The sequence below is a fragment of the Herpailurus yagouaroundi genome, unplaced genomic scaffold, assembly GCF_014898765.1.
Source record: "Herpailurus yagouaroundi ecotype Mexico unplaced genomic scaffold, PumYag 139, whole genome shotgun sequence".
In the NCBI taxonomy this organism is placed as follows: domain Eukaryota; kingdom Metazoa; phylum Chordata; class Mammalia; order Carnivora; family Felidae; genus Herpailurus; species Herpailurus yagouaroundi.
Window position 1 is genome coordinate 74,112,813 of NW_024412394.1, and position 26,577 is coordinate 74,139,389.

General features: G+C 37.1%; 1 protein-coding gene across 3 annotated transcripts in view; it reads left to right on the forward strand.

Annotated features, from left to right (window-relative positions):
* LOC121029953 (amine sulfotransferase-like) overlaps window positions 1-26,577 on the forward strand; it is a 65,326-nt gene that overhangs the window by 20,804 nt on the left and 17,945 nt on the right. Inside the window, exons 2-3 of one of the 3 annotated variants that reach the window (XM_040474455.1) lie at window positions 19,575-19,600; window positions 20,581-20,736. In XM_040474455.1, coding sequence (XP_040330389.1) covers window positions 20,595-20,736 — 142 coding nt within the window. In that variant the 5' untranslated portion in view covers window positions 19,575-19,600; window positions 20,581-20,594. The remainder of the gene's footprint in view (window positions 1-19,574; window positions 19,601-20,580; window positions 20,737-26,577) is intronic. The other 2 variants (XM_040474452.1, XM_040474453.1) reach the window with 2 other exon arrangements.

Below are 26,577 nucleotides of genomic sequence, written 5' to 3' on the forward strand. Positions count from 1 at the left end.
ACGTTTAGTCCATTGACATTTAGAGTGAATGCTGAAAGATATGATTTAGTGCTATTGTGTTGCCTGTAGTGTTGGTGTTTCTGGTGATGTTTTCTGGTTCTTTCTAGTCTATGTTCCTTTTGTTCTTTTTTGTTTTGTTTTGTCTTTTCTTTACTCAAAGACTCCCCTTTAAAATTTCTTGCTGGGCTGTTTTAGTAGTAACAAACTCCTTTAGTTTTTGTTTGTCTGGGACATTCTTTCTCTCTCCTTCTCTTTTGAATAACAGCCTTCTGAATGAAGAATTCTTGGCTGCATATTTTTCTGGTTTAACGCGTTGAATATATTCTGCCACTCCTTTATAGCCTATAAAGTTTCTTTGGTTAGATATGCTGTGAACCCGATCTGTCTTCCATTATTGGTTAAGGACTTTTTTCCCCCCCTTTCTGCTTTCATAAGTCTTTCCTTGTCTCTTTATTATGTGAATTTGACTATGATATGCCTTGGTGATGGTCATTTTTTGTTGAATCTAATGAGAGTTCTTCATGTTTCTTGGATTTTGAAGTCTGTGTCCTTCCCTAGATTAGTAAAGTTTTCTGATATAATTTGCTCACATAACCTTCAGCCCCTTTTTCTCACTTTATCTTTTGGGACTCCTATTGTTCTTTTTAATAAATCACTGAGTTCTCTAAGTCTTGTATTGTGATTTTTTGCCTTTGTTTCCCTCCTTTTTTCTACTTCATTATTCTCCATAATTTTGTCTTCTATATCACTGATTCACTGCTCTGATTCATCCATCCTGCCGTTGTGGCAACCATTCAAGACTGAATCTCTGTTATACCTTTGTAATTTCATCCTGACTAGATTTTATTTCTTTTTTTCTCTGCATAAAAGGATTTTACGGTTTTTTCAATTCCAGCTAGTATCCTTATAATCGTGGTTTTAAATTCTAGTTCAGATATCTTACTTATATATGTGTTGATTTCATCTCTAGCCATCATTTCTTCCTGTTCTTTCTTTTGGGGAGAATTCTTACCATTTTGGAGGAATAAAGAAATTAATAAAATAAACATTAAAAATTAAAAACAAACAAAATTCAAATAAAGGAAGGTAGATACTAGGTGTGTTTTGGTCTGCATGTTGAAAGAAGCTTGATAAAATAAAGAAAAAAAAGGAAAGAAAATAAAGACAAAAAGGTAAGAAAAAGATTAAAAATTAAAAAATATTTATATAATAAAATAGAATAAAATGAAATAACGAAAATATAGGATAAAAAATTTTTAAAAATAAAAAATAAAATAAAAACAATGAAAATAAAATTTTCTTTTTCTGTATCTGAGAAAGAGGAAGAAAAGAAAAAAAGAAAGAAAATAATTTAAGCAAAACAGTAGCAAAGAGAATGCACAAATAAATGAACCAGTTAACAGTTGAAACCCAAATGAAGTTACATCTAGTTTCCCCTAGAATGGAAACTATGAAGCATTCTATTGTCCTTACACTAAGCAGGTGGAGTGACTTCTGCTGGTCTTCTAGGGGATGTGATTTTAAACACAGCTGGACGGCGCCTGGTGTAATGGCTCCATTCTCCAGTAGGTGATGCTATTTAGCTTATTGGGGTAGATCAGTGTGGCTCAATGAACATGTGCACATACGTGTGCATGGGAGAGGTGGAAATGGCTTCACCCAGCTCTCTAGTCTCTGGCACAGGATCTTCATGCTCTCACTGGCCTGTGATCAAGGACCCCTCCTTTGTCTCAGGCCTGCATCCACTCCCCACCTCTTTCCTGTCTGTGTCCAATCTGTCCACCTGCCAGGTGGCACCTCCCTCCAGAGTTTTATCTCAGATGTGGTTGTGTTTCAGAACCTCACACTTCAGAGACTCCTGCAGCTTGGACCTGCAATGACCCTCTGGAGGAGGGTCTCACTGAGCAATGGCACGTGACAGCTTGCCCCAGAAAATGCTCGTGCAATCACGCAGTGGCAGAGGTTCAGAGATTATGGAAAATCACAACACACAGTCAGTGTCAGGTTTCACTGCACTCTGGCATCTTTGTCCCAATACCAGAAAACGTGGCTGCTCTCAAGGGTCTGCTGGACTTTTGCCTGTGGGGAGGCTGTATGGCCTCTACCAAATGAACTCCAAGCAGGGGAACCACTTCTCATGTGGCACTTGGACCCCACAGATTGCACTGCCTGCCCCTGGGGATTTGCTGTACTTCCTCACCAGAGCACCATCAGGCACTGAGCTCTGGCACTTCAGACTCTGTGCTCCACTGTTTAAAAAATCCTGGTGGTATTGAAACCCTCTCTCCCTTTCAATGGTATTAGGGAACAGGTTTCTTGTTCATTCCCCTGCGACTGTTTTCACTCTTTCTCTCTCTTTCTGTCCAGCTACTTTCGAGTGAGTGCTTTTCTTGCATGATCCTGATGTGCTACACTCTCCTCCTTTCTCTTTCTCTGTTCCCTCTTCACAAAAATAGCTCCCTGCCCTCGTGACTTTTCTCTCCCCCAGTTCACCTCTCTGCACCATGTATCTGCCAACTTCTGTGGCTCATGTTATGCAGATTGTTGTGTTAATTCTCATATAAATTTCCTAGGTGTTCAAAATGGTTTGGCGGTGATCTAGCTGTGTTTCAGGGATGAGACAAGCTCAGGGTCTCCATGCTGCTCTGCTATGTTAACTCCTCCCCATTCTTTTGGACTTTTAGACTTTGAAATTGGCTTTTTAGATGATTTTGAAATTAGATATAATAATGTTTTCATAGTCTCTTTGTACTTTTACCCTCAAATACATCTGCAGGTCAATATGAATTCAAAATAAATTAAGTAGTCCTTGTTAAAGACTTCGTTGATGACACAGGTGTTGTACCAGTGATTCCCAATGGCTTGGACATATGGTGTATAATAATTCATTCTTCTGAAACACTTACTCTGGATGCGATCCATTTATCCTATTAACATAAAACCTCCTTTATACTTTTTGTTATTGAACTATCATGTGTTCTAGGAACAGAGATGACTTATCAACTACAATTCATCAATAGGAAACCTGAGATCTTTGATAGGTAATCTGCAAACAATTTTCATAGTATCTCAGTGAATTAACAGGTTTAATTATTTCACAATATACAGAAATGCTTCTGTCTACATGAAGAAAGTATTTCTACTGCCTTTTACATAGATCTATCTGATTTACTTTACCCAAATGATCATCCCTGAGGTGAGGCACAGGATGTATTTCAAACACGAGACACATTCCTGGTGACAGCATTTTTTGGACCTTCACTATATACAAATATCCTAGTTTGTGTGTGAAAATTTAGATTTCAGGCACCACTCCATAGAAATTTAGATTTTGCAGGCTTTCAGGAAGATACAGAGATCTGAAATTTGTGGGTAGTCTGTAACCAAACTTTAAGTTATATTCATTGATGGCTTTTATGTATTGATTTTAGTAGTAATTGGGGTGTGTGTGTGTGTGTGTGTGTGTGTGTGTGACTATGTCTCTATCTTTCTATAAAATCATTCTCACAGTTTGAAAAAGGTAGCCAATGATCTGGTCAACAGTTTCTGAAATTAACTTCACTAGAACATTCTGATCTTTTAATCTTGAATACTCTGAAATAGTTTTTGATAGCTCCAGATAATGGAGGAGTCTTAGAAAGTTTAATTTAAAAATGGTTGTTTTTATGGCATATGTGTTCTGTATATTGATACTGATTTCCAGAATCTGATTAGATTTCTGGCTATAAGAAACATTTGTGTTGAAATATAATTGGTATATTAGTATCTAAACAGCTAAATATTTACAGTTTTAAAAGAAAATCAGTGGGACTCTCTAGGTGAAATAAATCAAAATTTGCCAAATAAATCCAGAATGCCAAAAATTATTGTTTTTAAGTATTAATGGTTTCAAGGGCAACTGCCTTATAGATTAATTATGATGTACATATATTGTTCATGAACATGGATAATTTATTTCACTTGAAAAGAATCAAATTAATTTTAAAGACAAGAGAGAACATGTAGAGCGACAAAGATGGATTTTTCTCATATACTTGAGGTTCAGCAGTAAAATCCTGAAACTCTCTGTCCATCTATGCTGCCAAGGTCTGTGGCATTTCTGCACCAGGGTTTTCTGCCTGCCTTTCAGGAAACGGAGCAAGTCCATTCTCCACTGTTTGCTTTCATGAGTTCCTAAGTGAGACAAGCTGTATTGGGATCCTGAGACATTCTGATGGGAAGCCAAGCATCACTTTGGGTTAATAAGATTCAGAGAATCTACCAGTGCCCAGAATGTTCATACCTGTTGGGAAGAATAAATGAATAAAAGATTCAGCTCTTGCCTTCTGACACTGTCAGACCATCTGAGGATATTGTGGTAAAGGGCCAATTAGTTGTTTCCTACAGAATTTTTCTTAATTTACCAAGAGTTGACTAACTCTCTTAATTTTTTAAAAATGTTTATTTCTTTTGAGAGAGAATGACCAAGCAGGGGAGGGGCAGAGAGAGAGAGAGAATCCCAAGCAGGATGAAGGTTGTCAGTGCAGAGCCCAATGAAGGGCTCAATTCAAAGAACAGCAAGATCATGACCTGAGCTGAATTAAAAATTGGTTGCTTAACCGAGTCACCCAGGCATCCTTGACTCTCTTTCTTCTTCTTCTTCTTCTTCTTCTTCTTCTTCTTCTTCTTCTTTTTTTTTTAAATGTTTATTTATTTTCGAGAGACAGAGCGTGAGCAGGGGAGGGGCAGAGAGAGAGGGAGACACAAAATCTGAAGCAGGCCCCAGGCCTTGAGCCGAGCATCCCTGACTCTCTTAATGTGTGCAGTGCTAAAACCTTTTTCTCAACAAATTCCTTGACACATCATTAAAAAAATTACAGTGACAGAAATTCACTTTAAGATTTCTTTAGACATATTAATTAAGAGCTAGCTGTTTCTAACTACATAGTCAATACATGACAGGCTCAAGCACTACTTTCCACAAGCTCTGTTTTGCTTGTATCTAAATCCATAACTTCCTTGTGATATGCTCAATGAATATTCTCCTGTTTTACATTAAGCTTTCCCATGAATTGTAAAGTCCAAGTTTCTTGCAAAGATTTCTTTGGTAGATTATCATCAACTGAATCCCGTAGATTGTGTAATGAAAAAAACAAGTTTATTCAGAGATATTTTCATGGAAAAATTTACATTCTTCATCTCAATCTAGTAAATAGGACAGCTCTGACTCCACTTGTCTCTGTATTTTAACAAAGAAAGGCTCTGATTTCTCTATTGATATTCGGTGGCAACTTTTAGATGGAAGTGGTCATTGCACTTGAGAATAGAGCCAATTAAAGTTTTCTTCTTCTTTTCATGAAATTGTTACTTATTCTCAATCACTGTATTCAATTAATTATTTTTAACTTCCTTTGTAGCATATGAGAGGGACGTATAGAAGAAAAGGAGCATCTATTATGAAATAAAATGTTTGTAATAGATCTGCAGTTTATCATGCAATTTTCTCAGTTAGTCAGAATCTTGAGCTGAAGTAGAGTCTCTTATCATTCTACTTGACATGGATTTGGGGTAAAAGACAAGAGTTAAAGTAATTTATTCCATATCATGATCTGATATAGAGACTATAGGAGCAGTAACCAATGGCTTTAACGTTCTGAATAGCATATCAAATAAGCTTTCCATAAGCTCTTTTTTTGACAGCTTTGTTGAGGGATTATTTATATACCATAAAATTAACCCATTTTAGGTGTATGACCTACAAATACTTAATAATTTAAAGTTCTGCAGCCATCAACAGAATTCAGTTTTAGAACAAGTCAATCAACTTTCTAAGGTCCCTTGTGCCCTTTGCCACTTAATTTCTATTCCCATGCTCCAGACCTAGTCACACACTAAGCTATATTCAACCTTTACTCATTTTTCTTTGTCTGAACATAGAGGTTAATTTTTTTGGTGGCATGTATTAAATGTGGTTCATTTTTATTCCTGAATAGTAATTTATCATGTGGTTAGACCTCATTTTGCTTATTCACCAGTTGTTGGACATTTGAATTGTCTTCACTTTTGGCTACTGTGAATAACACTGTTATGAACATTCATGGATAAGTCTTTGAGGGAACATAGGTTTTCATTGTTTTTCAGTACACACCAAAAAGTGGAAATGCAAAATTGCTTTCCAAGGACTGTACCTTTACGTCAGCACCATTTGAAAGGATTCCCATTTTTCTAAGTCCTCACTAATGCTAGTTATTTTCAGTCTGTTTGACATAGCCATTCAGGAGGGTATGAAGTGATATGTCATTTTGCTAGAAAAAGTTCAAAAATATTGCAGATGGATACCAAATCAGAATTTCAAATAATAGCAATGTGCAGAAGCATATTGTCATCTGAGTCAAAAGCAATATCAGTGATTGTTAAAATTTGGATATTTTAATTAACATGGATTTTACTTAATTAATTTTTATTTTTTTAACTATTGCATTAAAATGTATTTATTTTGATCGATGAGATTTAAAGGTGCCTCTTTAACTATTGTGTCAGATGTTGGTGCCCTAATCACCTCTGTATAGTCCTTGAGACTTACTTCAAAAGGCTTTCGGGGGTTCTTGTCCTCCATCCCCCAAAACAATATATATTTGCCATCTGCAGCTTCGACTGACACCTCTAGATTTTGCATTCCTTCATATTTTTGTGCCATAAGTATACATTAGGAAAAAAGTGGATAAACACTGATCTAAGGCAAACTCAGTTAAAAGGTTACATTAACATTTCCTAGTCAAAGTATAATCAGGAAGAGTGATCAATAATATCTCTTACAGATGCAAAGGATTAGTTCATTTATTGTACTGCCACAAACTCCAAAGTTACATGTGCCAAGAAGCAAAGAGATGCATTCTTGGATTCCAGGAGAATGGTGTGTGGGTTTCAATATTCATGTGCTAGCCCATTGTTTATGTCACAACAGAGAGTAGGTATACTACCTCAAGTAGATCACTGTGTTTGTCTTTCAGAAATATACATACCAGGCAGCAAAGGTAGACATTATAGGATTGTATATCAAAATGTCAAAATGACACACACACTTCCAGAAATGTAGGGAATAACTTTAGAGAGACCACTGAGTTCTTACTTGGTAAGGAAAAATTTTCACTAATGACACAAGGAGTACGTGTTTATATAAATATGTAAATGGGAATGACATTACCTTGGTGCTATGTCAGGGTAGCAGAGATACAGAGGGCTGCCAGAAAGATACATGTGAAGTTATAGGCTTTTCTTTCATGTCACCTTTTCTGGGCAAAGCACTTCATAAAAAGGGGGGGAGGGTAAGGTGGCTTGGGAATGCATGATGTGCATTCATGAGAGCTTCAAGAAGATTGTAGAGGGATTTGAAAGAAAAATTTTAAATAACAGTGGCGCGCAGAGCCATCTTCAAATCAGAGGTAAAAGGGTAAAAAGGATAAATTGGTAATATTTTTAAATTTGGACGTTTCATTTAATATAGATTCTACCCTATAAATTTTGTTACAACTGCATTAAAATATTATTTATCTTAATAGCTGAATTGGGTGCCTCCTTAAATTTTGCAGCCAAGATCAGTGCCTCCCTCGCCTTACCTTAGTCCTTAGTAGGTCCAAAAGGCTTTCAGGGTTCTCTGGCCTTCATCCTAAGAATACTAAGGAGAAAAGCCTGTAGATGGAACCATGTGGAGCTTTATTTAAGGGGGGATTCTTTGTATAAATGAATGTGCTAAGGAAATGAGAAGGAAGCCATATTATTGCCCCAAGAGATAGTTAAGCTTAAAGCAATTAAAGGCCCAGAAATAACTTAGAATGTAGCCTATTACCACTTGCACAAAATGTGCCAGTGCTCTGCACAACACTGTGGACCATACCAACCCAAATATATATAAACACAGGTTATAATTATTAAAATAAAATAATTTATACTCTAGATTGGGTGGTGTCTTTAATAGGTTGATTCTTGTGGAAGTCAATCTTTTCAGAAAGTATGGATATTGTATATTTTCCACCTATATAGTTAGGGTGATGAACTTCTTGATATGAATTTGGAAGTATCTTCTGATATTTAAACTTTGTTTTCAAAGTCAGGCAGATCTATCTCTATTTATCTAAAGGCCCTTACAACATTAGGATCTGTTACTAGAGGTATTTGCTTTAAAAGGTAAATATTGATGGTAAGGCCCTGAACATGACCTTAAAGGAAAGTGTTAGGTACATTCTCAAAGATATACATTGGTGACTGTCCTTTTCCTTGCTATTGGTAACTAATTTATGGGATTATTTTGAGATAGAAAATACCCCTATCCCCATGTAGTTTTTATGAAAGGAGATTGTGATTTTTCTGGCATTGCTGTTCCTTTGATAATGAAAAGACACACACATTGAGCCAGCCCCAGAGAGCTTGAACACAAGGGGAAAAAGTGAAGAGTTAATATTTCATACTTAATATTTTGATCCACCACTGAAAGTTAATGCCTTGCATAAAATGAAAATATAAGAGATGCTCTGGTGGAAAGGTGAGAACTAAAATAATTGGCTCTCCTACTAACTGGGAGCTTTCAATCATTCACTTAATCTCTGATCCTCAATTTCCTCATCTGTAAGGTGGGTATCAGAATACTTCCTGAGCATGAAAAGTTTATTCAAAAGGAAAATTAATAAACACAGTCAAGTTGGTGAGTTACCACTGAATTTATTCACAAGGCTTTGTCTACAAATTTCCCCTTCTTTCCTGATTGACATCCCCACCGCCACACACACACAATGAAATTATACAGGACAAGTGTACTTCCATGGGCTGAATATTTGTGTCCCCCCGAAACTCATACGATGAAATCCTAACCCCCAAGGTGATGATGCTAGGAGGTGAGCTATGGGGAGGTGATGATTGGGATTAGGGCTCTTATAAAAGCAGACTTGAGCTCCCTTGCTGCTTCTGCCATGTGAGGTCACAGTGAGAAGACCACGAAGGAAGGGGATTCTCTCTAGGTACGAATCGGCCAGTGTAATTATCTTGGACTTCCCAGCCTCAGAACTGTGAGAAATAATTGTCTCTTGTTATAAGCCACCCAGTCTGTGCAGTCTTGTGACAGCAGCCTGATTGGACTAAGACAAATACTGCTCCACTTCCTTGTGCCATTGAATCCATGAGAAAACAAAACATTTAGCAGTGCAGGTGACATCCCTTTCAGCTGCCATTGCACAAATGTTGCTTGCGTTTATATCTGTGGTAGCAAAACTGCCTCAGGTTAAAACTCTTTGAAGGGCATCCCAGCTCCTTATTCCCTGTTTGATCACTTGTGGATTTTCTTGCTATTGCATTGCAGGTCAAATTCTACCTGGGCCCAGAGCACCTGCCTTCACTGCCTCACGGGTGGTGTTCCTGAGGGCACTTCCCATTCTGCATGCAAATCTCAGTCTGTTTCCTGAGATAACTCAAAGTAAAACATTTTATGAAATGATTTCAATGAAAACACTCTGAGGAAGGATTTAAGATAGTGGAGTAGTATGGAGACCCTTAGGTTGACTCCTCCCTGAAAGGCAGCGAGATCAGCACCAAACCATTTTGAGTACCTAGGAAATATATCTGAGGAATAACACAACAATCTTCATAACTTGAGCCATGGAACTTGGCAGGTACCAGGTACAGTGAGTTGAAATGGGGGAGAGAAGAGCCGTAGAGAGAGGGAGCCACTTTCACACAGAAAGAATAGAGGAAGAGAAAGGGGGACAGAGTGGTGCATTGTACCTTCACTTGTGGGGTTTTTGTATTTGTCCCAAATTTATAGATGTGTGAAAGATGGGCTGAAGGGGGTTTATGCCATCATCCTGGAACCAGAAGTAGAGTGATAGAGTTTTGATCCTAGGATATTAAATGGGGTTTGGGCAACTATCATATCCTTTAAGCTCTTCTCGAATGAATTGATCTCAGATAAATCATGGCCTCCCTGTAAAGTTATCACTGTTCCAGTATGAGTAATATTTTCGTAGCTATAAATAAGCACCTATAATTGTTCTTTGGAATCTGGCCATTCTTAGGTTCTTTGCCTACCTTGTCCTTTATGCCTGCTTTTTCCTACCTCATCTCTACCTCAGGGATGCATGGGTGGCTCAGTCAGTTGAGCAGTGGACTTCGGCTCAGGTCATGATCTTACTGTTCGTGAGTTCAAGTCCTGCATGGGGCTCTGAGCTGACAGTGTGGAACCTGCTTGAGATTCTCTCTCTCTCTCTCTCTCTCTCTCTCTCTCTCTGTCCCCATCTGTCTGCCTCTCCCCCAGGCGTGCTTTCTCTCTCAAAATAAATAAATAAACGTTAAAAATAAATGAATAAGTAAATAATTAATAAACCTCATCTCAGTCCCCCTTTAGGTAAAATTCCAAAAAGAAAAGCCTCCTTGTTTAACATTTTTCATTCAACCATATTGAAATTAGAGTAGTAGGGATGGCATCAGTATCTTGGCAGCGGAAGTTGTTCTTTTTCTCTCCCCTTCAATATATGTCTAATTGGACAACCATGAATAAATGAAAGTACCTCTACCCGGCATACAAGGAGACTGAGAGTTCCATCCAGGTGCATCCAAAATGGGTGGATTGAGAAGCAGAGAGGCTATGGGGCCAAGGGAGGTGCAGCAGCAGGAGCGGCAGTGCTGGAACCAGCAGAGGAGGCAGAGGAGGCGGAAAGCACAGGTGGTAAGTGAAGTCCTCCCGACTGCTCAGGTGCAGCTGGAGGGGCCTGTTGCTCTTCAGCAGCACCTGGGTTTCCCGGAAGAGAACTCTGCGACTGGGACAAAGGACGGAGGGGGAAGAAGGCAGAGAAAGAGAATTGACAGAAGATGTGTTCTGCTGTCTGCCTTGGTATTTCAGGAAGAAGTTTGGGACCTCTGAGATACCTTCCACCCATCCCAGTGTCCTTGGGCACACCCAAAGACCCAACTGCTAAGCTCCACAATCCCTTGGAAACAGAAGTAAAGTTTCTCATTGCCAATCTGTTTAACTGTTACAATCAAAGTAAACAAAGCCCTTCCTACATAAGAATGGTGTTCAAACTTCAGGTGAGATGGCAAAGGCATATTTCACCCACTATGAAAAATATACTAATAGGGTATCACACTGAAAAAAGGACAATTCTCCAGCAACCAAATTCAAAAACAAAGAATATTGTGATCTTATTGATATATAATTTGAAACTTTTTTTAATGAATAAATCAATGAGCTACAAGAAAACTTAGAAGGCAGTTAAGTGAACTCAGGCATAAAATTAATGAACTGAGGTACTTTACCAAAGAGACTGAAACTATAAAAAAAGAACCAAACAATTTCTGGAGTTGAGGGACTCAGTAAATGAGATGAAAATCCATCAGGAAGTATTGGAAATATAACAGGTGAGATGGAAGAGAAAATAAGTTATCTGGAGCATATGAATTTAGAAATGATTAAAGTGGAAGAGGAGAGAGAACTAAGATTTCAAACAAAAGAAGAAACCCTATGTGATGTATTAGAAAAGCCAATAGAAGAATAATGCATATATCAGAAGGAGAAGAGACTAAAGGGGCAGAGTTTATTTAAAGAAATAATTTGCTGAGAGTTTCCCAATCCTGGGGAGGGAGTAATATACAAGTTCACAGAGCTAATGGAACACTTTATTATCTTAGTGCAAAATGACAGTCTCAAAGACACATTATAATGAATATCTTTATTAAGATAAAGAACTTTAGGGGCAATGGGAAAAAATAATTAGCCCACAATGGATATCTCCCCCTCAGGCTATCAGCAGATTTCTCAGCAGGAAGTCTGAAAGCCAGGAAATAATGGAGTGACATATTCAAAGTATTATAAAATAAACAAGCCAGTCATGAATACTCTATCCACCAAAGGTGTTCAGATATGAAGGAAAATAAGGGATTTCCCAGACAAACAGAAGCTGGGGGAGTTCACCACCTATAGACCTACCTTGCAAGAAATGCAGAAAGAACTCTTCCAGCTGATATGCAAAGGCACTAGTGACACACAAAAAATGAAATCACACAAAACTCTGATAAAAGTGATACGGACAGTAAAAAATTGGAAGATTAACTTTGTTTAAGAATAATTTGTAAAACAATTATAGAATAAAAGTTAAAAGGAGAGAGCATTCGAAATAATGATAGACACTAAAATTGGTTAGTGAATTCATTGCATCATAAGAGGCAATTTGTGACATCAAAGATGTTAAAGAGGAGGAGGGAAAGGGTGGAACCATCATAGGTAAATAAATATGAATTGTTAGAAAAAGAAAAAAAACTAGTAAGTTTTATGTAAGGCTCAAGACAATCATGAAGCAAAAATCTAGAGCATACAGAAAACATTAAAAAAAAAGAAAGGAAGAAAAGCTAAGGGGTGCCTGGGTGGTTCAGCAGGTTAAGCATCTGACTCGGTTTTGACTCACAGTTTTTGAGTTCAAGCCCCTCATTAGATTCTGCACTGAGACAACTGGGATTCTCTAGTTGTCTCTCTGCTCCCTCCCGTGCTCATTCTCTCTCTCTCTGTCTCTCTCTCTCTCTCCCTCTCTCAAAATAAATAAAGAAATTTTAAAAAGAAAAAAAGGAAGACTAAGCAAGTAATGAGAAAAACCACCAAGGTACAAAGGTAGATAGAAAGAGAATAAAAAAGAACCAATATAGATAGAAAATAACCAGAAAGCAAAAGGTAAAAGAACACTACTAATCCTTACATATTAATAACTACCCTAAATGTAAATGGATGAACTTACTAATCATACAGCACACAGTGGCTGGTTGGATGAAAAACAAACCCAACTACATGTTGCCTAAAGGAGCTTTATATATCAGCTCTAAGGACATACATAATTTCAAAATGAAAGGATGGAAGATGATTTGCCAAGCAAAACACAAAAACAAAAACAAAAAACAAAAAACAAAAAACAAAAAAAAAAAGAAAGTAGGTACAATACATATATCTTATATCTTATATATCAAAAGAAATGGATTTCAAGTTGAAAGTGGCTGGGGCACCTGGGTAGCTCAGTCAGTTACATGTCCCACTCTTGATGTTGGCTCAGGTCATGATCTCTTGATCTTGAGATCAAGCCCCTCATCAGGCTCCATGCTGACAGTGTGAAACCTGCTTAGGATTCTCTCTCTCTCTCTGCCCCTTCCCCACTAGTGCACTCATTCTCTTTCTCAAAATAAATAAAACAACATTTAAAAAAAAAGTAGTAGCAGGGAAGCCTGAGTGTCTCAGTCAGTTAAATGTCAGACCCTTAGTTTCAGCTCAGATCATAATCTTACAAGGTTTAGGCCCATGCCATGCTCTGCATTTGTGGCACTGAGCCTGCCAGGGACTCTCTCTCTCTCTCTCTCTCTCTCTCTCTCTCTCTCTCAAAATAAATAAATACATATTTTTTAAATGTGGTAGTAACAAGAGACAAGAAGGTCATTATATACTGGTAAAGAGGTCAGTACATCAAGAAGATATAAAAACCACAAGTATTTGTACTACCAACTTTTAAGCACTGAATCTAATAAGCAAATACTTACAGATATTAAGGGAGAATTGTACAGCAATCCAGTAGTAGTAGGAAACTTCATTACTCCACTATCAGCAGTAGATACCTTATCCAGACAGAAAATCAAAAGGAAACATTGAAATGGAACCATACCTTAGAAGAAATGAACTTAAGAGACATCTATGGAACATTCCATCCAATATCTGCAAAGTACACATTCATTTCATTATTCTACAGCATAGGTTATAAAATAGGACAAAAAAAATCATAGAAAATTTCAGACTATCTTCTCTATGTATGAAACTGACAATAAGAAAGTTAAAAGATCCACAAATATGTGGAAACTGAACAGCACACTTCTGAGTAATGAATGAACCAAAAATAAACCAAAAGGAAAGTAAAACATTACCTCAAAACATATTAAATGGAAATAAAACACATGAAACTTCTTTTTAAACAACATATCAAATCTTATGGGATGCAGAAAAAACTGTTCTGAATGGAAATTTAATAACAACAATCACACATCAAAAAATTAGTAAGACATCAAATAGACTAATTTTACAGCTTGGAGAACAAGAAGTTAAGCCCAAAGTCAGAAGAAGGAAGGAAATAATAAAGACCAGAGACCAGAGCAGAGATAAATAAAATGTGTATAAGGAAAACAATAAAAAGAAAAAACAACACTAAGCTCTGGTTCTTAAAAGATCAACCAAATTTCAAAACTTTAGCTAGACTAGCTGAGAACAAAAGAGAGATGCATCAAATAAAATTAATGATGAGAAGAAGACATTTCAGTTGACACTACAGCAATAGATAGGAGTATAAGAGACTACTATAAACAATTGTATGCCTGCAAATTACAAAGCCTAGAAGGAATGGATGCATTTCTAGACACACATCACCTACCAAGACTGAATCAAGAAAAAATAAAAATATGAACAGACAAATGAAGAGTAACGACATTGAATCAGTAATCAACCCAATAATAATAATAATAATAATAATAATAATAAAACAGGAGCAGATGGCTATACAAGTAAATTCCACCAAACATGTTAAGCAACAACAGCGATTTGCCATAAATTCTTGCATAATATCAAAGAAGAGGGCATTCTTCCCGTCTAATTTTGTGAAGCCCGTGTCACCTTCATACCAAAACCAGATAAGGACACATCAAGAAGAGAAAACTATAAACCAATATCTCTAATGGAAAAATTCTCAACAAAAAAGCAAACCAAATTCGAGAATGTATTAACATATTATACACTTGGACCAAGTGGGATTTATCTCTGGGATGCAAGTTTTCTTCAACACACATAGCTCAATAAAGGTAATATGTCAGTAAAATCAAAGATAACACCATGATTATCTCACTAGACACAGAAAATGCAACTGCTAACACACAGCATCCTTTCGTGATAAAAGCCCTGAATAGATTAAGTAGAAAAGGGTTGTATGTAGAATACTAAGAACTATATACATGACAGCCACAGCTAATATTGTATTCAATAGTGAAAGGTTGAAAGTTTTTCCTCTAACATCAGGGGCAAGACATGAATGCCCACTTTCACCTCGCCAGTGATACTAGACATCCCACCTCAAGTAATTAGGGAAGGCATGGAAATAAAAGGCATCCAAATCAGAAAGGCATAAAATAGTCACTCTTTGCAGAAGATATGATTTTATATATAGAAAATCCCAAAGAGTCAATTATAAAATTGTTGACACTAGTCAACAATCTGAGTAAAACTGCAGAATACAAATCAATATATAGAAATCAATTTCATTTCTTCATAGAAATAATGAAACATCTGAAAAAGAAATAAAGAAAAGTATTTCATTCATACTAGGCATCAAAAACAAACAAAAAATCTTAGTAACTTTCACTAGGGAAGCGAAAGACCTTTACAGTGAAAACTACAAGACTTTGCTGAAAGAAATCAAAGACATAAGCAAACAGAAAGACAGCTCATGTTTGTGGATTCGAAGAATTAATTTCATTAAATATCCATACTACCCAAAGCTATTGCACTCCAGTTCAACTTCTCCCTCTGCCCAGAACACTTGCCTTCACTCCATCATGTGTTATCCCTGAAGGCACTTCCTGGTCTGCATGCAAATCTCAGTCTGTTTCCTGTAAGATCAAAAGCAACACACAGATGCTCACTCTCACCTCTCCTGTGGTACTAGAAGTCTTAACTAGAGTCATTAGTCAAGATGTAGAAATAAAAGGCATCCAAGTCATAAAAGCAAAAGTTAAATAGTCACTCTTTGCAGAAGATAGGATTTTATAAAGAGAACATCCTAAAGAATCAATCATAAAAGTGTTGAGACTAATCAACAATCAGTAAAATTACAGGATACAAAATCAATATACAGAAATCAGTTTAATTCCTTTACAGTAAAAATAAAACATTTGAAAAATAAAGAAATAAGGAAAAATATCTCATTCATAATAGTATCAAAAACAATAAAATCTTAGTAAATTTAACCAGGGAAATAAAAGACCTGTACAATGAAAAGTACAAGACTTTGCTGAAAGAAATCAAAGAAGACATAAACAAATGGAAAGACATCTTGTGTTTCTGGATAAGAATTAATTTCATTAAAGGTCCATACTACCCACAGGCAGCTACATTTTCAACGTAATATTCATCACAATAGCAAAAACATGTGTTACAGAAATAAACAATCCTAAAATTTATGTTTCAATGTTTAACTGTGATATGTATAGTTTAGACCTATTCATGTTTATCTTACTTATTAGTTGAGCTTCATGGATGTGTAAATTACTATTTTTCATCAAACTTGAGAAGTTCTTGGCCACAATTACTCCGAAGATTTTTTTCTGCTCTTTTTCTCTCCTTCTGTTGCATATGTTGATATGCTTGATATATTCTACAGTTCCCTGAGGCTATGTTCAGTTTTCTTCATTCTTTGTTTTTCTGTTCATTTCATTCTTTTCTCTATTGATCTGTCCTCATGTTCCATGATTCTTTTTTTATCTGTCAGGTCAAACTTGTAGTTTAGATCTAGTGACTCACAAATGAATGTATTTTTTTATAGCTGTTTTCTTTGCTAATCCAGCATGTGGGTCCATTCAGAGACAGTTTTTATTAATTGCTCTTTTTTTTTACTGAATATGTGTTACACTTTCCTATTTTTTGGAACATGGTACTTTTTGTGGAAAATGGAAATTTTTTGATAATACATTCTCTGGATTTTGATCTTGTTCAAGAAGTGGTTGTTCTGCTTTTTTGCATTGTTTTATTTATTTATTTATTTATTTATTTATTTATTTATTTATTTTGTATAGTGATTTACTAGAGTGAATTCTTATGAATTAGAATGTTTATCCTTTATGTCTATTCTGTTTAAACCACAAACTTACTGGACAGAGTGCGGAGCCCATGAAAAACAGGTCACAAAACTGTACTTGAAGAGCGAACCCCAGGACCCATCATTCCCCCTGATACAGTGCTATGAAGTCCTTGCCAACAGTGACTAAACTGAGGGGGATAATGGCAGATAAATGGTGATTGGTGCTTATCATGAGTGTTACACTTGTGTCAAGCATATAGTAGAATTGGAGAAAGTGTGGGGCGCGTAGGTGGCTCAGTCGGTTAAGCCCCTGACTTCAACTCAGGTCATGATCTCGTGGTTCGTGAGTCTGAGCCCCGCACTGGCCTCTGTGCTGACAGCTCAGAACCTGGAGCCTGCTTCAGATTCTGTCTCCCTCTCTCTCTGCTCCTCCCCCACTCACACTCTGTCTCTTTCCCAAAAATAAATATTTAAAAAATCAAAAAAAAAAAAAAAAAAGAATTGGGGAAAGTGCCTAATCCTTCAAAGCTTTGTATTTACTCCTTGTAGATATGGATTTCTCCTCTCAACTTCTCAGTTGTTCACATACACGTATTCTCATTTCTGTTTGATAAGAAACAACACAAAGACTTAAGACACCAACAGTAGTGCCATTGATGTAGAAACAACCTAATAATTATACTCCTTATCTATGGGGATTAGAGAATCATGAGTGGGACAACAAATAAATACATCCCTATTTTCTGGTATAATTCAAAAGCAGAGACTTTGATCCCTGCCCAATAGCTCTGAATAGCACCCAGCTTCTTGAACCATTTACCATCCATTATTTGTGGGAAATGTATCGATGATTTTTACTAGATTATTGGATGATTTACTGCTCAATATCAGCCTAATCCCTCCCTCTCAATGAGTTCCTGATTATGGGAGCTCTGCTAACTGTTGAATCATTAAATCTCCTCCTGGAAAATTTAGTCTTTATCTGTGTCCTTCTCCATCAGCAGCAGCAGAATTATTCCTCCCACTAGCTTTTTTTTTTTTTTTTTAATTTTTTCTTCAACGTTTATTTATTTTTGGGACAGAGAGAGACAGAGCATGAACGGGGGAGGGGCAGAGAGAGAGGGAGACGCAGAATCGGAAACAGGCTCCAGGCTCCGAGCCATCAGCCCAGAGCCTGACGCGGGGCTCGAGATCCCGGACCGCGAGATCGTGACCTGGCTGAAGTCGGACGCTTAACCGACTGCGTCACCCAGGCGCCCCCCTCCCACTAGCTTTTATTTCAGAAGTTAACTCTTCATTTCGAAGAACTAGTATAGTGAATTTATTTATTCTTTACTGAGAGTGAAAATCTTTTCCTTTCTCCATTCTAGGTTCTTTGGATGGTCTAATATTTAAAATGACATAAAACAGATTAACAGGAGACAAATTTAATTATATACGTATGGGAGCCCCACAAAAGCATACAGAGTCCAAAACAATATGACAATTGAGGCTTATATACCATCCTAAGAAGAATGAGGTAAAAGGGTAGGGTATTCAAAAAGGGGGAAGACAATTCACAGGAAGTTGAGAAGAGCTCACTTTTGGTTAACAGATGTTTGTCCTGCCATGTGGTTGGAGTTTTTCAGAAATAAAAAGTTATATGTGGGAGTAGCTCTCTTCATGGTAAAGGTACCCTCATCTAGATTCTTTTAAGAACTTAGGAAAATATAAAAAAGATTCTGTGTCTGCTCATTCTTAATTGCCTTCAGCTAAAAAAATTCATATGCAAAATTGGTACTTTTAGAGGTGACATAGTATGCTTCCTTTCTCCTGTCTGAACGGTACAAATCAAAAAATTTTTTCTAATGTTTATTTATTTTTGAGAGAGAGAGAGAGAGACAGAGCATGAGTGGGGGAGGGGCAGAGAGAGAGGGAGACACAAAATCTGAAGCAGGCTCCAGGCTCTGAGCTGTCAACCCAGAGCCCAATGCGGGGCTCGGACCCACGAACTATCAGATCATGACCTGGGCTGAAGTTGGATGCTTAGCTGACTGAGCCACCCAGGCGCCCCTGAACTGTACTATTTATGCAGTTTCAGATATTTGGCAATGTTCTAAACACTAGGCTAATTGTATGTAAGCTATCAGTTCTTATGTATGAAACAAAAATATACTGCAACTCTTTGCTTAGACTTTCAATAAACTGAACCATTATATTATTTTAAATATTTATTTAGAGATTTAGGAACATATACTAAAAGAAAGATATAATTCGCCATGATAGTAATTATACTAGGATCTAATAAAAGTAGAATATAAGATGATATAATTATATTTATTTTATGAAATGATCAAGATGTTACAGGCTCATAGTTCTAGTTTTGGTCCCAAGATATGGAATTGACTACTCTTAGGGAGCCACTGCTTCTTAACACTGGGGGTTAATATTAGAACCAATGGGTATGGAGGTATAAATTGGGTTGTTTCTTTAAACACAAGAGGGCAAAGAAGAGATCCCTTAAATAACTCTAGTGACAGAATAACTTATCTCCTCTCTGTTCCTCCATCCTTGCCTGTCTGGTCCCCGACTTCCATCCTTGGATGTGAATTCATGTTGATGATTGCAACTAACTTGCAGCTTTCATAAGTCTCCTTTGTAAATAGACACTATCAATCCCAGTTTTTCCAGTAACAGTGTGACTATAAAAATATATTTCTAAACAATCACTTATTTCCCTTTTACCTTTAATGACTCTTGGCCCAGGCTTCCTGGAATTGCTTTTGAATTGTGTGAGTCTGAAGTTCTTCTTTTGTCAGCCTTCCAATGACCAACTATTATGGGAAATAGAAAAAAAGTACACTTCAGAGTCATCTGGAAGAACCCCCAAGTCAACTAAAACCTCAGTGTTCATAAGTATCAAAATAAGATTTTCTCATAAGGCTACTGACTGATAATAATGAAAGGCAAAATATATCCATCAATGATGAGTCACAAAGTTTAATTTTCACTATCTACATATGATCCATAATTTGAATGTTTTCTTTCATACTTTGTGCCATTGTTCACATGGTCATTATTGACAATTTAACTGCTCACACGCAATTTATCAAGTATCCTGGAATACATTCATATCTGTTAGCTCATACTTGTACCTTCTCAATTACTCTAAACAAGTTGCAAGTTAGGAAATAAAACAAAGTTTAAATTACAAGTTACCAAAAACCTTATGAATAGATAACTCATACCCAGAAAGTATATAAAGAAAACTTCTATAAACATGCTAAAAGCTAAAATATTGTACTTCAGTTCCAGGGATGAAAAACCCAGCTGTATATGGAGTGGCAAGAGACAAATGTTTCTAAAGCCTATTCAAGTCAAGTTTGTATATTCATTTTTACTGTTTATATAGATATATATATATATATATATATATATATATATATATATATAATGTATGATTTCTGATTAAGAGCATTTTTTTGCAATTACATAATTAGTTTTTAATTATTTTTCCTGTGGTTACAAAAATGGAGCACACACACATAAAACTAAGACCCATCCCATGAACAGCTGGCTCCTGGCATTGGACCAAACTCCACACATCTCAAATCCAGGATAGTAGCTTTGAGAGCCTGCTGGTTATCAGTGTTTGTGGAGAAAACAAGAAATCAATTTCTTCTCTTAGTATATGACCAACAACTGAAGATACAGGAGGGAAGATAACATAAAATTTTACTAAATTTCTTTCAAATATTTTTTTCTGTCTTAGCAGGCAACTGAAATATGGAAGACATAGACTCATTTTTATTCAAATTTAAAGGATATTATTTTTGCCGCCCAGGACTTGATATAGGCTTTCTAGAAACATTAAATGATTTTGAAATCAGAGAAGATGACGTCTTCATAGTCACATACCCCAAATCTGGTGAGTTCTGTATTCTAATAGCTAATGTAAGAATAAAATGATAACTTTTTATAATATGGTAACTCAGTCTTTTTACCAATATTATATAGAGACATATACACTTAATCTATTAGATAGTATAGTGTTAAATGAATTTTGTATCCTATGAAATAATGTCTTTTATAGTGTAGCTATAACTTTTTTTTTTTGTCAAGGAAATGGAAAAAATGTTGAAGTAGATAAATTGAAGATGGCCTGTCAAACACTAAATGCTGAAGTGGGCTGGAAAACAATGCAGGAATATTTACCATTTAGGTAGCTGCTTCAGACATCATCAAGATAAAAAAACTTCTGCACAGTGAAGGAAACAATCAGCAAAACTAAAAGGCAACCAACAGAATGGGAGAAGATATTTGCAAATGACATATCAGATAAAGGGTTAGTATCCAAAATCTATAAAGAATTTATCAAACTCAACACCCAAAAAAACAAATAATCTAGTGAAGAGATGGGCAAAAGACATGAATAGACACTTCCCCAAAGAAGACATCCAGATGGCCAACTGACACATGATAAGATGCTCAATATCACTCATCATCAGGGAAATACAAATCAAAACCACAATGAGGTACCACCTCACACCGGTCAAAATGGCTAACATTAACAACTCAGACAACAACAGTTGCTGGCAAGGATGCAGAGAAAGAGGATCTCTTTTGCACTGCTGGTAGGAATGCAAACTGGTGCAGCCACTCTGGAAAACAGTATGGAGGATCCTCAAAAAATTGAAAATAGAACTACCCTATGACCCAGCAATAACACTACTAGGTATTTATCCAAGGGATACAGGTATGCTGTTTCGAAGGGGCACATGCACCCCCATGTTTATAGCAGCACTATCAACAATAGCCAAAGTATGGAAAGAGCCCAAATGTCCACTGATGGATAAATGGATAAAGAAGATGTGGTATATATATACAATGGAGTATTACTCGGCAATAAAAAAGAATGAAATCTTAGGGCACCTGGGTGGCTCAGTCGGTTAAGCGTCCGACTTCAGCTCAGGTCACGATCTCGCGGTCCATGAGTTCGAGCCCCGCGTCGGGCTCTGGGCTGATGGCTCAGAGCCTGGAGCCTGCTTCCGATTCTGTGTCTCCCTCTCTCTCTGCCCCTCCCCTGTTCATGCTCTGTCTCTCTCTGTCTCAAAAAAAGTAAATATTAAAAAAAATTTTTTTTAAAAGAATGAAATCTTGCCATTTGCAACTATGTGGGTGGAACTAGAGGGTATTATGCTAAGAGAAATTAGTCAGTCAGAGAAAGACAAATATCATGTGATTTCACTCATATGAGGACTTAAATACACAGAACAGATGAACACAAGGGAAGGGAAGCAAAAGTAATATAAAAATAGGATGGGGGACAAACCATAAGAGACTTTTTTTTTTTAATTTTTAAACATTTATTTCTTTTTCTTTTTTTAATATATGAAATTTATTGTCAAATTGGTTTCCATACAACACCCAGGGCTCATCCCAAAAAAAAAACAGAAGAAAATCACTGTGACTTAGGAATGGTAAAAAAAACTTATTAAACAAATGTCCAAAGAAGAAAATACAGGTTTCTTTCTGGGGTTAAGGTCCTGGAATAGTAGGAGGACCCATGGTTGCCTCATTTTTTGAACACAGCTAGATAAATATCAAATTATTCTGAATACCCAGGAAATTGTTCTGAGGACTGAGTGAACAAATTGCACAAAAGGGGGAGAAAAGAGGCCACATCATGTAAGGTAGGAGATGTGGAGACACGATTTGGGCAAGAAAGGTACTGCTGCTACTGCAGAGGGGAGGGAACCCTGATCAGGGAGAGAGAGAGAGAGAGAGAGAGAGAGAGAGAGGAGGGAGAAGGGCAGGGTGCAGGGCATTGCACAAGAAAACACTTCCCCAAAGCCACTGACAGGCAAAATGAGATGAGCTGATTATCACAAGTTTTTATAAGGTGCGAAGCTCAAAGTCTAAAGTTGCAGAAGTCCTCATCATCACCAGGGTGGATCCTGGTAGGTGTAGAAGTACTCCTGTGGAGAAGAAAGGCAGAGGCCCAGAAGAGGGAAAGCTTGGTGTGAGGATCCCCCAGATTTTACTGGGAGAGACAGTTACCCTTAATGGAGTACATTTGAGAGGCGGTGCTGCCTTTCAGGAGACAAAAGAGCCTGCAGGGGTGATTGCATTGCTCTTTCACTAAAATGTAAGCAGGGACAGTTGTTGAGGATGGCTTTTTGATGTGTTTACCATACACTCCAAGCCCCTGTGGCTTTGTGAAACTGCCCTTCTGGAACAAACCAGCACCAGCCCTGTGTGAGACCCTCACCCAGAGGATCAGCAGGGATCCACACTGCACCTGGTACCTAAAATTTAGAGCTTTAAAACCCAGTCCCTGCATGAAATAAAACACAGAGCACTGCACTGCTGGGTGGGCAGATGGCTGAGACGTAGACAGGATGAAGGCAGAGATTTGAGGGATGTCTGGGACAATGAAGGGAGATAGCTTGCTCTTCTGTGAGGGCTTCTGGAACAGCTTTGGGCATGAATTTCCCTCTCCAGGGAGGATAGAGCTAGCTGACTCAATTTTTGTCCCCACTCATCAGCACAGACAGACTACAATGAGCAGCACAGCACCTGCAGTGGAAATTTGAGCTGCTTACACAAAGACCAACTGCCTGAAGCCTGCAGGTGCTTCTGTATGAGGGCAAGTGTGCCTGAGAGCCAGAGTGGCAGCAGACCTCTTCCCCAGAACCAGCACAAATCCCCATATGCACCAAATCTACCCATTATAGAGTGCTGCAAAGTTTCAGATCTAGTGGAAATTGGAGCTAGCCTCTTTTAACAAGCAGACCAAAACATATCTACTTAAAACTCTCTACGCACTGGAGAAGATCGAAACACTCACACTTCAGGTAAACTGAAATTCTGCAGATGAATGACCTGAGGGAAAGAGCAGTCAAAATACAATAGCAGAGTGCGCACAGTATACAGCAGAAACATTTCTTGAAATGCCAGTCCTTGGTCACTATATGACCTCTTATTTACAAAACAATTACTCTCAGGAGCAAGAAAGATAACTGGCTTTTCTTTTTTTTTTTTTTTTTTCCAACGTTTATTTATTTTTGGGACAGAGAGAGACAGAGCATGAACGGGGGAGGGGCAGAGAGAGAGAGGGAGACACAGAATCGGAAACAGGCTCCAGGCTCTGAGCCATCAGCCCAGAGCCCGACGCGGGGCTCGAACTCAAGGACCGCAAGATCGTGACCTGGCTGAAGTGGGACGCTTAACCGACTGCACCACCCAGGCGCCCCAATAATTGGCTTTTCTAAGTTACAGAAGACAGATACCTAGACAAAATGCCAAGACAGAGGAATTCATCTCAAAAGAAAGAACAAGTGAAAGTCATGGCGGCCAAAGATCTAATCGAAACAGATATAAATAATATGGCTGATCCAGAAATTAAAACAATAATCATAAGAATACTGGGCTTGAGAAAAGCATAGAAAGCACCAGGGAGTCCCTTACTGCAGAGATAAAAGACCTACAAACTGGTCAAGCTGAAATATAAACTGCTATAACCAAGATGTGAAACTGATTGGATGTAATGACCATAGGAAGGAAGAAGCAGAGGAATTAATATGTGATATAGAAGATAATTATGGAAAATAATGAAGCTGAGAAGAAGAGGAAAAGGAAAATATTGGATTATAAATGTAGACATAAGAAACCCAGGGACTCTACAATGTGTAAGGAGTCAAAGAAGAAGAAGAAGAAGAAGAAGAAGAAGAAGAAGAAGAAGAAGAGAGAAAAGGGGGCAGAAGTTTTATTTGAGCAAATTATAGCTGAAACTTCCCTAATCTAGACAAGGAAACAGACACCCAAATCCAGGAGGCATAGAGAACTTCCAGAAAAAATCAACAAAAGCAGCCCAACACCAAGACATATCATACTAAAATTTGCAAAATACAATGATAAGAAAGCAATCCTAAAAGAAACAAGGGAAAAGAAATCCCTATCTTACAAAGATAAATAAGGATAGTAGCAGACTTATCCACAGAAAGTTGGCAGGCCAGAAGGGAGTGGCATGATATAGTCAAAGTGCTGAATGGGAAAAAATATGCAGCCAAGAATACTCTATTCAGCAAGGTTATCATTCAGAATAGAAAGAGAGATAAAGAGTTTCCCAACAAAATCTCAAAGAGTTCATGACCACTAAACCAGCTCTGCAAGAAATATTAAAGGTGACTCTTTGAGTAATTAAGAAAGACCAAAAACAACAAAGACTGAAAGGAACAGAGAAAATCTCCAGAAAAAACAAGTAATAAAATGGATGAAATTCATATCTATTAATAATCACTCTAAATTTAAATTGACTAAGTCCTCCAATCAAAAGAAATAGGGTGTTTGAATGGGTAAAAACAAAACAAAACAAAACAAAATAAAACAAAACAAACAAGACCTATCTATATGCTGCCTACAAGAGACTCATTTAAGACCTAGAGACATCTGCAGATGAAAGTGGGGGGAAGGAAAACCATTTATCATGCAAGCCAATGTCAAAAGAAAGCCAGAGTAGCAATATTTATATCAGAAAAACTAGATTTTCAACCAAGACTGTAACAAGAGATGAAGAAGGGTTCTAGGTCCCAATTAAGAAGTCTATCCAGTGAGGACATTTAACAATTTTAAATATTGATGCCTCCAACTTGGAAGCACCCAAGTATACAAAACAATGAATAACAAGCGTAAAGGAACTCATTGATAATAATACAATAATGGCAGGGGGTTTTAATACCCTACTTATATCAATGGACATATCATCTATGCAGAAAATCAAGAAGGAAACAATGGCTTTGAATGACATACTGGGCTGGATGGATTTAACAGATATATTCAGAACATGTCATCCTAAAGAAGTAGAGTACACATTCTTTTCAAGTGCAAGTGGGACAATCTCCAGAATAGATCACATACTAGATCACAAATCAGTCTTCAACAAGTACAAAAAGATTGAGATCATAATATGCATAATATCAGACAATACTATGAAACTTGAGGCCAACCACAAGAAAAAATTTGGAAAGACCTCAAATTCATTGAGGTTAAAGGTAATCCTACTAAAGCATTAATGGGTAAGCCAGTACATTAAAGAAGAAATTGGAAAAAAAATACATGGAAGCCAATGAAAATGAAAACACAAAGGACTAAATTTGGGGTGCAGCAAAAGCATACATAAGAAGGGATATATAACAAGAACCTCAATATATAAATACATCCAGCAACCATGAAAAATCTCAAATATTCAACCTAAGTTTATACCTAACGGAGCTGGAAAAAGGACAAGAAATAAAGCCTAAAACTATCAGAAGAGGGGAAATAATAAAGATTAGAGTAGAAATATATGATATAGAAAGAAACAAATATTTGAAATTCAATGAATGTGATATACTACACAAAATAAAATAAAAAATAAGAACAATATGATCCTCTCAGTAGATGCAGGAAAAAGTATTTTACCAAGTACAACATCCATTCATGATAAAAACCCACAACAAAGTAGGGATCGAGGGAACATACTCAACATCATAAAGGGCATATATAAAAGACCCAGAGCTAACAACATCCTCAATGGGAAGAAACTGAGAGCTTTACTGCTATGGTCAAGAAGAAGACAGGGATGCCCACTGTCACACTTGTTATGTGCCATAGTACTAGAAGTCCTAGCCTCAGCAATCAGACAGCAGAAAGAAATAAAATATATTCAACTTGCCAAGAGAGTGGTCAAACTTTCACTATTCACCAATGGCATGATACTGTATGTAGA